The sequence below is a fragment of the Scatophagus argus genome, chromosome 14 (assembly GCF_020382885.2).
Source record: "Scatophagus argus isolate fScaArg1 chromosome 14, fScaArg1.pri, whole genome shotgun sequence".
Classification (NCBI taxonomy): Eukaryota; Metazoa; Chordata; class Actinopteri; family Scatophagidae; genus Scatophagus; species Scatophagus argus.
The window spans coordinates 1,084,676-1,097,940 of NC_058506.1; the positions used below are offsets into that span (position 1 = coordinate 1,084,676).

The 13,265-nt window shown below is 39.4% G+C and overlaps 1 protein-coding gene across 15 annotated transcripts in view; it reads left to right on the plus strand.

Annotated features, from left to right (window-relative positions):
- Positions 1-10,184, plus strand: part of picalma (phosphatidylinositol binding clathrin assembly protein a) — a 43,307-nt gene extending 33,123 nt beyond the window's left edge. For 6 of the 15 annotated variants that reach the window (XM_046409843.1, XM_046409846.1, XM_046409850.1 and 3 more), the window contains 6 exons: positions 3,175-3,303; positions 3,571-3,601; positions 3,686-3,785; positions 6,662-6,721; positions 7,391-7,495; positions 8,772-10,184. In XM_046409843.1, coding sequence (XP_046265799.1) covers positions 3,175-3,303; positions 3,571-3,601; positions 3,686-3,785; positions 6,662-6,721; positions 7,391-7,495; positions 8,772-8,786 — 440 coding nt within the window. In that variant the 3' untranslated portion in view covers positions 8,787-10,184. The remainder of the gene's footprint in view (positions 1-3,174; positions 3,304-3,570; positions 3,602-3,685; positions 3,786-6,661; positions 6,722-7,390; positions 7,496-8,771) is intronic. The other 9 variants (XM_046409845.1, XM_046409848.1, XM_046409853.1 and 6 more) reach the window with 3 other exon arrangements.
- Positions 10,185-13,265: the final 3,081 nt, after the last annotated feature.

Consider the following 13,265-nt stretch of genomic DNA (forward strand, 5'->3'; position numbering starts at 1 on the left):
GTAACACAAAAGTAGTCTGAAAGCTTTCGTGTATCTCAGTCAGAATATCTGTGTGCACTGGTGTACTTACTAGCCGGTCATAGATATTTTATATTACATATTTTTGCTATGTTTGTTTGCATGTTTTTTATTTATTAAATACATTCTCAAAAGGTGCAATGACAATCCCGTGCTAATTTAGATTTTTCAAAAATTGTGGTGGGAAGCCCTGTGCTCTTTTTCAGTATTAAGTATTTTTCCCTGTTTTTAAAGACTATTCTAAGCATGTTAGTAAAGGAGAAATAACCAAAAGTGAAATGTTGACTTTTATCAGCATGAGGGTACTTTCGCAACACTTTTCCACAAAGGTTTAAAAAATCCAATCCCACCACCGCTCTTCAACTATAACACAATAACATCGGTTGGAGTTACCCGTTTGTGAAATGTCCTGTCAAGCACATTGGATAGCTGTCATCCATATTTCTTATATTTATACTTGAGTAGGTTCCAGTCCTACATTGACATGATGAAAAAATAATTTTACAAGTCAAGTCAAGAAAATGATAAAAACTGATTCATGCCTTTATTTCAAGTGAACTCAATTACTGTGACATACGTTTTTACTGGTCTCCTTAAGAAAACCTGAGAGCAGATTCAGAACTCTTCAGCTTAGCTGTTAATCAGAATCAGTAGTGGAGAGCACATCAGTCCAGTTTTCGCTTTCTGTAATATTTTGATTGATTTTTTTTTTTTTTTACGTCTTCCACCGTATGCAAAGCCTCTATGAGCTAGCGATGGCTTTCTTCTTACAGACCAGAAATACTTTTGCCACTATTCTTTGCACTTATTCACTGCTGCTCTTTTGTTAATTTTTTTGTATTTCAATTTATTTTCTTTTCTGCAGTGATCCGTCAAATGTGATTATCAAACATTTGTGACAAAGATGTACAGTGGCTTGCAAAAGTGTTCATACCCCTGGAACTTTTCCGCATTTTGTCACATCACGACCACAAACATAAATAAATTTTATGGCCATTTTATGTGAAAGACCAATGCAAAGCAGTACATAATTGTGAAGTAGAAGGAAAATTGTAAATGATTTCCATTTTTTTTTTTAACAAATAAAAAACTGAAAAGTGCAGCGTGCAAAAGTATTTACTCCCCTATTTAGTATATAAGTATTTAGTATAGAGTCCACCTGTGTGTAATTTAATCTCACTATAAATACAGCTGTTCTGTGGAGGTCACAGCAGTTTAAGAGAATGTTGGGGAGCAAACAGCATCATGAAGTCCAAGGAACACACCAAACAGGTCAGGTTTAAAGCAGGGTTAGATTATAAAAAGATTTCCCAAGCTTTGAACATCTCATCGAGCACTGTTCAAACCATCATCCAGAAATGGAAAGAGTATGGCACAACTACACACCTACCGAGACATGGCCATCCACCTAAACTTACAGCCTGAACAAGGAAAGCACTGATCAGAGATGCAGCCAAGATGCCCACGTTAACTCTGGAGGAGCTGCAGAGATCCGCAGCTCAGGTGGGGGAATCTGTCCACAGGACAACTATTAGTCATGCACTACACATATCTGGCATTTATGGAAGAGTGGCAAGAAGAAAGCCATTGTTGAAAAAAAGCCAAAAGAAGTCCTGTTTGCCAGAAGCCATGTGGGGGACACAGCAGACATGTGGAAGAAGGTGCTCTGGTCTGATGAGACCAAAACTGAACTCTTTGGCCTAAAAGCAAAACGCTATGTGTGGCGGAAAACTAACACTGCACATCACTCTGAACACACCATCCCCACTGTCAAACATGGTGGTGGCTTTTCTTCAGCAGGGAAAGCTGGTCAGAATTGATGGGAAGATGGATGGAGCCAAATACAGGGCAATCTTGGAAGAAAACCTGCTGGTGTCTGCAAAAGACTTGAGACTGGGGCAGACTGGTTCACCTTCCAGCATTACAGCGACCCTAAACATAAAGCCAGAGCTACAATGGAATGGTTTAAAACAAAACATATTCACGTGTTAGAATGGACCAGTCAAAGTACCGGCCAATTGAGAATCTGTGGCAAGATCTGAAAACTGCTGTCCACAAATGCTCTCCATCTAGCTTGAGCTGTTTTGCAAAGAAGAATGAGCAAAAATTTCAGTCTGTAGATGTCCAAAGCTGGTAGAAACATTCCCCAAAAGACCAGCTGCTGTATTTGCAGTGAAAGGCAGTTTCACAAAGCATTGACTCAGTGGGGCTGAATAGTTTAGCACGCTGCTTTTCAGTTTTTTATTTGTAAAAAAATTGGAAATCATGTATAATAATTGTGTGCCACTTTGTGTTGGTCTTTCACATAAAATTCCAATAATGTCTGTGGTTGTGACATGACAAAATGTGGAAAAGTTCCAGGGGTATGAATACTTTTGTATAATGGAGGCAGGATATTTTACAGTTTAACAATGACTGTTATTATCCAGAATGATATCAGTGCATTATCCTCAGCATTTCATATTAGCCCAATAGGCCAATAGCAAGCCATTAAAACCAGCCTCCTGAAATATAAGTTTACCATCGTTATTATTACAAGTATTATTTTAAAATTGAAATATCACTTTAAATAGACACTGGTAGCCTGTAATAGTCTAAGCTGTATTTAACATTGTGTGCCACTGAGACTGATTATGAAGAAAATCACTTAATGTTGCTGGGAAATTAGTCTTAATGTTGACTAGAGTATGGTTGAGGTTAATGACTATTTCACCTTTAGCCTCATTATTAATTTTGCACAAATGTTGATGTTTCGAAGTACTCCATTTAGCACCTTGAATCTCTTACACCCTCAGGGGGTTCTACGCTGCTCACAATCTCACAACATTTTTTTTCCTCTTTTCCCTCGTCCTGGGGTTAAACGCACTCCCTGGGGCCTTGGCTTTTTGCATGGCATATGCATGACTGGGTGAGTTGACTCAACACACATTCCTGTCTCAGTCTAGAGTTTTTTTCTGTGAGCCTTGCTTCCTGTCTCATCCAAACTCAACATCTCCACTCTGTCCATGTGTGTGCATTTTATGTACTGTTGTGTGTTTGTCTTTGTGTGTTGTTACTTGTATTGTGACTTCACCTGCTCTGGGCCCCTCAACCTCTCACCCTCCCCTCCCATCCCTTTCCTATCTTTTCCCTTTGTCCTGCCCCCTGTCGATTAAGATGTTTTAGGTGGCATCCTCAAACCAACAGTGGCGTCTTCACCCAATCAGGGCATGACCCCAAATGGCCAGCAGCCTCACAAACTGGTATCCAACGATTTAGACTCGTCACTGGCCAACCTTGTCGGCAGTGAGTTCCTTTTTTGCAGCATTGTGCTTTGAGCAGATTATTAGTTGAGGTGAAAATTTGTACCAAACAGTGTCAGTGAAGGGAAATAATACAAGTAACAAACTTAAAGCATGTAAGCAAAAGTGGAAAATATCAAATGTGTAAAATTTGCATAAAAGGTAAATTTACATCAGTTTTTCTACTTTCCATGAAGGCATTTATGTAAATTGTAATTGGTTTACTATTTACATGGCTGTGCATTCATTACTTTGCTCCTGTCCTTTTTAGATCTGGGAATTGGCAACGGTACAGCAAAGAAGTAAGTGTGCATAAGTAATATTTAACTTGATGTCACTGATGCTGCACAGTAAACATGACTAACATTTTTACTTGATCTGTGTAGTGATCTTCACTGGAGTCAGCCTGGTGAGAAGAAGCTGACAGGTGGAACCAACTGGCAACCCAAGACGGCTCCTTCTACCACCTGGAACCCTGCAACCATGGTAGGCCTATCACCCATCTGGTTTTAGTCCCCAAACCAGTAAACACCCTAAAAGCAGATCGGTTGGTCATGAAAGAATTTTTTTTATTCACCTTTCACACCATTGTCGGACTATAGAAGAAGTGTTGCTACATATACTTTCATGTTTAAACATGTTTACTTTATGATGACATAATGACTTTCAACATCAGTTAGAATACTGATGTCATACAGCATTACTCAAAAACAAACTAGCAACTTAGACAAAAGTATTCGCACCCACCTCTTTATTATTGAATTCAGGTGTGGTTATTCTGGGGTTGGGCTAGGTCCCTTACTTCCAGTGAAGGAAAGTCATAATGTTTCATAATGTTGCATACCAAGACATTTTGGACAATGCTATCCCAACTTTGTGGCAGCAGTTTGGGGAAAGCCCCTTTTCTATTCCAGCATGACTGTGCCCCAGTGCACAAAGCAAAGCTCCATAAAGACATGGTTGGATGAGTTTGGTGTGGAAGAACTTGACTGGCCCACACAGAGCCCTGACCTCAAAATCCACCAAACACCTTTGGGATGAATTGAAAGGAGACTCCAAGCCAGGCCTTTTTGTCCAATATCAGTGCCTGACCTCACTGTTGCTCTACTGCATGAATGTGCGAAAATGCCCACATAAACATTCCAAAGTCTTGTGGAAAGCCTTCCCAGAAGAGTGGAAGCTTTTTCAAAGTCAGTATTTGAATTATTAGAGAAGATCAGAGCTGTGAAAGTTATACTCTGCTGGGTCCGTTGTTGTAGTCAACAACAAACCACCAGCAGCACCAACATAGCTACTGATGACATCTAAAATCCTGCAAGTCAAGTTTCAGCCAGGACAATTATTGTGTCTGTCCAAGTGTGGTTGTAGCCTTTTGAATGAAAAAGAAATTCTCCCAATGTGACAGCCTAATGAAACCCACCATCAGCATTGTAAATGCTGACACCTTTCTTAATTAATATGGAAAGGACCTGGGCGTTGTGTACTCCTGTAAAAATGGTCAGTGTTAACATTATAAGGAATGAGAAGCTCCAGTCTCTCTTTAACACCATGAAGCCATGGTTTGTTGTGTCGCAGTTTCATCTGATCATGAAATTTTGGGTTGTCTTGACATACTGGGTTATACTATTATTAATCAGGGAACAAGAAAACAACTTACCCTAGTGAGTGGCTTGGATTAGTTATGAACAATAAAGAAATCTCTCCTGAAGTGAGAAATCAGAAAGCTCAGAAATGATTTCCATACTCACAGAGTTGAAGATCTTATAGAAGCCCTACTACTAATTTTATTATTGTGATGAAAAAAGACATTATAATGAGATTTTTTGCCGAAATAATGATTTGGGAACTCTAAATAATAAGTTGGTAACTCAAAATAAAAAATAGAATATTTACCTAAATAAGTGCAAACTTATCTCAAAATAAGAAGTTAGTATCTCATGACGTAAGAGGATCTTTCTTTTTTGACATGTTGTCAGAAATGGGCTTCCATAAGATCTGCATGTCACCAGCAACTTCAAGGATTCAAGGATTCAAGAACTTTATTGTCATACCAGCTCACATTCACGTTTATGGTACGAAATTAGGACTCAGGTCCCGGGAGCAGTAAGTGGACTATAAAAATATAAAGTACGAGGTAACATAAAATATAAGCTAAACAGAAAATAGAATATTAAAAGAATATAAAACTAGACATTTAAATAAGCTAAACCTTAAATAAGAAGCCGGTTTTAACATATAGCAACCTAAGTATGCATGTGCAAGTATGCATGTACTTGTTTCTAATGTCATTCTGTCTACCTTCCATCTCGTCCGCTTCACTTCAGTGTTTTCCTTTTAGATATTCATCTGTAGTCTCATTTTAGTAAAATGCTCACAAAGAGATTCTGACAAAAATCCCACACCTGACCTTTTATATTTTCAGTGCTCGCGATGATGCTGAAAGAACAAGAGCAGTGAAAATGTCAGGTGATGATGATCCAGAGCTCATGAGTTTTCAAGAGAGAGAGAGAGAGAGAGAGAGAGACTTGAAAGATGCTCTCTTAAGGGACTCTTAAGAAGCGGATACACACAACCTCTATCAGTTCCTAAAGGCTAAGCCCTAATATGATGTAAAACAAATCTTATCATGTCATTAATGACTATCTGAGAAAAACGCCATGTCCTTGAAACAAACCAATCACTGTTAGCGGGGAAGAATTCTGAAGGAGAGCTCTCAGTGCATTGAAACAAGCACAGTTTGTGATGAAAGCACCAAATTTGGCACCGGCGTCACATCTGACTCACTTGTGCCTGCCTTGCCAATGAATGAATAGCTAATGAAATGTATCCTTCCCAAGAGGGCTGGGCCTTAGACAGATCTGGGTTTGTTATCACTGCAGGGGTTGTTGGAGAAGAAGGGAGTTTTCAGAGAAAGGGTCTGTACTTTTTTCTCTCTAATCTCTTTCAACAAGGAGCTCTGCACCTGCCCTCCAACCAGCTTCTACCCCAGGACTCAACACACTCTCCTTTTTACTTTCCTTTACCTCTGTCTGTCATTTCCCTGTTTCTGTGCAGTCTTTTGCTAATATTTGCCACATTTTCATGGCATAAATACTGTTTTCAGGCACCGAACATGAACACTGCACATGAAACGTGTCTGGAACCTTTTAGAATGATATTGATCTTCATGTGGGTCAGCGTCAGTCCGAAATCCTCTTCTTTCATACTACCAATCGAGCTGCATTCTTGACTTACTAGAGATTTTTAAAGATTTATTGTAGTTACTATCTGACTTGAATTTGATGATCTAATAATAAAGTGTGAAATCTGAGCCATGTCCTGATTCTGTAGAAGGAATCCTCTTGTTTTTTTTGTCACCTCAGGCACCATCTGTCATGGCCTTCCCTGCCACCACACCAACAGGCATGATGGCATATGCAATGGTAAGTCAGCTGGGAGTTTGTGTTCAGCAGGATTACATTTCCTGTCACACACACATGCACACACTGCGGGCACTCAAGTTGGTGGAGATTTTCTTGTATATAAGTTAGTGTGTAGCACAGTTTGCATTAGCTTCTTCTATTCTGAATGCACAGTGGATCAGATGTGTCTATCAATGTACACAGTGTTTATTTTATCATTGAAGATGATAAATTTGGATGTTATCCTAGAGGGAATAGATCCTTATCTGCAAAAGGCTATTCCATGTCTATTCACTGAATAATATCAGGAAATGTGCTCATTTGAGCCAGTACAGCAGTCTGAATGCTTAGTCATGTCATTAGCTTGAATTTCCCTCGGGATCAATAAAGTATCTATCTATCTATCGACCGACCGACCGACCGACCTACAGACTTACCTACCTACCAACCGACCGACCGACCTACCTACTGACCTACCTACCAACCTACCTACTGACCTACCTACCTACGACCGACCTACCTATCTACCTACCTATCTATCTAGCTAGTCTCCGAACAGGCCAGTTTCCGTCACGGCCACTGACTTTTTGCAGAGCAGCGAGCTTCACAACCTTATTTTGGCAGATTTGTTTTTGGGTTCAGGTAGCGTAATTCATCTGTGCTTCTGTGCTGTGTTTCCTGTTCTCTCAGCCTCCTCACATGGGGTCCGTGATGATGACGACACAGCCAACTCTGATGTACAGCCAGCCTGTGATGAGGCCAGCCAACCCCTTTGGCGCCAATCCAGGTGCACAGGTAATGGATGTTTACATCCCACGAGTTTAGTTACCCAGCCTCTCTGCACCAGATAAATGTTTGGGTTCAGTTTTTTTTTTGTGTGTGTGTGTGTAAGTCAGGGAATCTTTGTGTGAGCTTAAAAATGAATCAATAGTGTAAAGGCTTTAAATTATAATAAGTGCATGCAGGTTTGGGATGGTACAGAAATGTTCTCTCACTGATTGCTGGTGGTTTTCAGTTTTGTTTCCCACAGCGAATCAAGTGTTCCCCACAGGTAGAGTGTTTATTTGTGTTGTGCGTCAAAGCTCGCAGATTTTACAATGCAAAGTTGGCAGCCACACATCATTACATTCACAGGCCAACTTCTGCTTAATGAATTCCTTCTTCCTATGTGTATACAGAACTCACGGTCTACTCAGTGCAGACTTCTCTGTCAGTCTGTTAATGCATTTCCACCAATGTTTTTATGTGCATTTTCGGTTTGCACATGAAAAAAAGGCAGAACAGTGGAAATTTGAAAAACTAAAATGCAAAAAAGTGCAAAGGAGACACACTTGGCTAACTGATAGTGATGCCCATGAAGCAGGTCAGCTCTTCGTCACGCTTCCACTGAAGAGAGGAAACTGTCACATCTGTGTGGAGTGATGGGAAGACTGTAACCTTCATCACAAGCACAACTGTTCTACTGTGTGTGTATGTGTTTGCGCTTAATTTCAACTCCAGGTCCAATTGAGTGGATGTTTAATTCCACCTTGTTTGAGCAGAACTGGTCATTAAAAGGCTGATTATGGTGCTGCTCACAGCGCTGGTCCATCAGATGCAAACACACAGGGCTCCCCAGCTGGCTGCTGCTAGGATGTGGACATTGGAGAGTTAGGCTCATGCTAACGTCCAGGCTTGTGTTGTGAGATGTCTATTGGCATATGCAAGTTAAGTGGTAACGTGCCTTTTCAACTGCAATGCATAGCAACAGGATGAAAGCACAACGTCTGATTCATTGTCCGAAAGAGAAAATGGCTGCCGTTGATGTGATTCATCAGATGATATGAGAGAAATATCGCAACAGATCTAAGACTTGAGTGAAATAACCACTGATATGAGTCTTTTGTGATCTGAAGCTTCACCCACCATCTTTATTTTGCTTTAGCAGATGTATCATTGCATATGGAGCGTTAGATAACAGAGACTTTAAATGTCTGCATAATGGTCTTGCATGATTACCGGTATGTTGTCTGTTTTCCAGAAAGTATAAGTTGACGTTGTTTTTGTTATTTTGTTTTTTTTATCTTTCCAGATGCAGTTTATGTAACCTTTTTGAAGATGATTCACGACAAAGTCAACTATCCAAGCAAACCTGCAGTTTGCCTCTAATGAACTCACCGCTCTCTGAGAATCAAAGGCCCAAATAAGACTTGTTGAATAAAATCACGGTAACTGGGAGCCGCTTTGGCCGTCTCTGAGAGACATCACAGTGGACATTGTGCCCGTCTAGTCCTGTCTAAGTCATAGAAGATGAAGAAGAGTGTGTGCTGCCATTCAAACCCATTTGGACAGGGATCAGCCCCTACCGTGTCCTGGACAAAGAGAAACACAGCACCCAAAAGGACAGCTTTCTGATGTCCCTGTTTATGTACCTAGAAAAATAATCAAAAACCAATTTGGGTGGTTGTCACACTGCTTGTCTATTTTTTTTTGTTTTGTTTTGTTTTGTTTTTTTTTCCTCTTTCTCCAGGTGAAGCTGGGAGAGTCACTTCTTTTGATTATCAGTAATGATTCCTCTCTTAAAGCATCCCCAGATTAGAAAAATTTTACACCACAAATTTTTTTCTTTCTTTTTTTTTTATTGTTTGCAGTAGACATTCCTTGTGTATTGTTTGTATTTATTTATGATTACCTACAGAGAGGATGACATTTTGAAGAAAATGTAAATGTAACTAGTCACTGACCTCCTCCTTGTGGGAGGTCTTCAGGTTTATACATAGGTATGATTGATTGTAGAATTGGATTTTGAGTGATTGAGATGATTTTTTTTTTTAAGTTAATATAAGGTTTAAAGAGATTACACATTTTGCTGTTGGGGAACTAAATATTCTCTGTACACGGATGATGCCTTGTACAGTTATCTGTGGCTCAATGGGTCACATTAAGGATGAGCATAATAATCGATTAATACCGTCAAATTGATGGGTTCGATTTCAATGAATTGGCGTGGGAACATTTTTCACATCAGCATAAGCACTACATTTTGTGATTGAGGCACCATTGCATTGGAAAGGAATCTGCATTTATGCTTATGATGCTTTTGGCATGCCATTTTATTCTTACATTTAACAAAGCTGCTGCCTGCCCTTTTCCAACTTGAATGTGTATGGTCCCTTTCATGCTCAGATCATGTTTCCATAGAGCACTGGCGTAGTTCGGACAATGTGGAGGCACCGGGAGGTGTCGGGTGTAGGTTCAGGTCAGACTGGTAACAGACGTGTGGGTGGGCACTAAAGTTGTGCAGGAGAATAGAGCACTGTTGATCGGTGCTTTGTGTATATAAAACTTACCCTGCCAATCAAAGGAATGGGTGAGTGCTGGTATGAAACATGGTCTGAGCATAAAAGTGGCCCATAATTCATTACCTGAGCATATTTTCTGCATTGTCCCTGCAGATTATATTTTTGTTTGTTTGATTTTTTCCAATAAAGTGCAAGCTTCCACACTTGGGTTTTATACCATTTTATCAAAACGCTGATCAGTTACAGGTGCACAACAACATTTCTTAAGGTTTGCAGTTAGACTGCATAAATAGGAAGCATCTCAATGAAGGGCTGGCCCATTAACTTAGAAAGGCAGGATCCTAAGGGATCTGGTAATGTTGGAGTAAAGCCAGTGGATGGTTAATGGAAACCCCAGATTTCTCTGGAGCAGATGTTGTGGTTGTGATAACGAAAACTTTTTCACATTTTTTTGTTTTACTGTGTTATGAGTGTGTTTGCCGAACCTTTGTGTTTATGAGTAGTATTGTAGGCTGCCACCTAAAACCAAAAATAAATGCAGTTTAACTATTTGACTATAATATATAAATCAAGAAATGTCATTCTTATTTAGAGGTGGAATTAGTAGGCCGCTGTATTAAAAGGATTTTCTTTTCCTTTTCCCTTTCCTTCCTTTTACTTTCTAACTACTGGTGTACACTCATTTATCTGTAAAAAAAAAAAAAAAAAAAGGTGTCCCCAAAGGAACTGCAACCAATGACAAACAGCGATTCCAAAAAAGTAGAATGCTGTTTAAAATATAAATAAAATAATGTAATTATTTCCTAATATACTGAATTGAAAACAGTACAAAGTTAATAAAGCTTAATAAATGTTTAAATTAATTTTCATATTAATTGATTTTGGTAAGTAAATGCTTATTACGAAACTATTGCCAAGCAACATCTTTCAAACACGTTGAGACGGGGGCATCAAAAGACGGGAAAAGTTGTGAAATTCTCAAAAAACACCTGTTTGGAACATTCCACAGGTACACGGGTTCATTGTGCTATCACACATGTAACAGGTGATAGTATCATGATCGAGTATGAAAGCAGTAACCTCATTGAACCTTCATTTTCCCATGATCCAACATATTGAGCATATTGGTCAGTATACACATGTATTTCAAACTTAGCAGCTCAAGTTTGTAAGGGTTTTCCTGTTATAAAGTTAACAGTCAAGCAAAGGTAACCCTGATTTTCTCAAACATGATAAGCTCCTTCAGAGCCTTAGCAAACATGTAACCGTTGTCTTAGTAGCTGAATTAGTTAAGAATTAGTAGCTGAGGTGAGTAAACTGGCCTTTATATGTGAAGTTTGTGGCGTTTCCCCTACATGGCGACATTTAGTGAGTACTGGCACTGAATTTGTGGTGAGTGGTATCTGGCCCCTTGGCCTTTAGGATGCTTCATTATGTATGCTTGTGCTGCTGAACCCACAGGTGCAGTATCTATGTACAACACACACACACACACACACACACACACAGAAGGACCTTGATATAAAAGCTGCATCCTGCTTGGCAAAGCCTCACCACCAGGAATAAGAAGATTCTTTGTCGTGCTGCCACTTCCCCTTATTTTAGATGCAGCAGCAGAAAGATGCAACTGTATGTTTGTGTGACACACTGACTTTCATGACAGAATTAATTGGGGAGTTAATAAAAGCCTCAGTGTTGAACCGAGACCTTCCTTTTCACAGCCATCTTCAGACAGATAACCTGTTTCCTCTAAATGAGAATTCTCAAGAAAATGAAAACTTTCCAACATTCAATTCAGTTTATTTATATGGTGCCAATTCACGGCGCCAATTCATCTCATGACACTTTCCAATTAGAGCAGGTCTAGACCAAACTCTTCAATTAAACTGTGATACAGAGAACCCAACATTCCTCCTTGAGCAAGCACTTGGCGACAGCGGTGAGGAGGAACTGCCTATGACATGCGTATAGCATGATTTCAGTAAAAAATTGCAATTTCAGCAGTTTTTTAACGGTGAATGTGCTGAAAAGCCCTTTCACGAATATGTTTGGAAATAGGATATGATATGAAGAAAATCTCTTCCCTCTTCTGCAAAGCAGTACCCAAAGGTCGTGCCCTTTCCCGACGCTCTGTGTCGTCAGTGGGACAATGACATTCTTGAAGATTTAGGCGGTGGAACGTTTGCTTTGGTGCTGATGACAGAATCCAAACACCGTCTGTGCCCATAGGCAGAATGAACATCATCCTGATGCAGCCCTGCCAGAACAATCGTTCTGACTCACCAAGGGTGCAGTAAGGTGCTGGATAAACTAAAGCAGAGATAGTCACAACTAAGATGTGACTAAGTGTTGGTATACGTCGAGCTTGCACAAGAGTCAGCTGCAAAATGAGAAGAAAAATATGGAGCTCTTCTGCCACCCTGTGGTCTGTAGGTGCAGCTGACCAGCGCGCTGTGACAGGTGCCTTTGTGACGTGTACTCGTGTTTTTATGTTACGTGTTTTTATTGCTTGTGTTTTTGCTCTGTTTATTTCTGAACTGATTTGTAAATTTAATTGATTTAATTGATTTAGTTCGGGGCAGCAGAAACAAGTTGCGGACACAGCATTGACATTTCATCACCTTTTAAGTTCACATTGTGAACTTGTTAACAACAATTTTGTTTATTCACACAAGCGGCAGTTTCAGAATTGTGTTTGTGTGTTGAATGTCAACAGTGCTGGAAAATAACTCCATACATTTACTCAAGTATAATACTTTAGTATGATTTTCAGGTATTTGTACTTTATTTTAATATTTCCATGCTATTTCTGCTACAGTTCATTGGGAAATATTGTACTTTTTAGTACACTGCATTCATTTAATATCTTAAGTTAGGACCATAATCATATTGTCTTAAAACTGTCATATATGTATTGTAGGTTGTAAGCTTGAGGGTCTTTTTGTGCTTGCATGCAACTGCAATTTCTGTTAAACGAATTTATTTAATGTTATCAAATCATTGAGTGAAATGGAGACCAGAACTGTAGTTAAAGTGCCCCTATGCATTCACCAATAAAGTACTTTCATCTGCCAATCATTTCAACTATTATGAAGAACCAGTGAAGTTTGTGTTCTAAAGCTACATTATGTGATCTTGTGGCTTGGTTTACACAAACATGTTTACATACATAACACTGATACAGAGAAGAACTCCAACACGTATGGAATTTCATTGATCTGGGAATTCTTTCAATAATTAAGTGGAATTAATTTAATAATCAAGACTGAATGCATGATCTGACC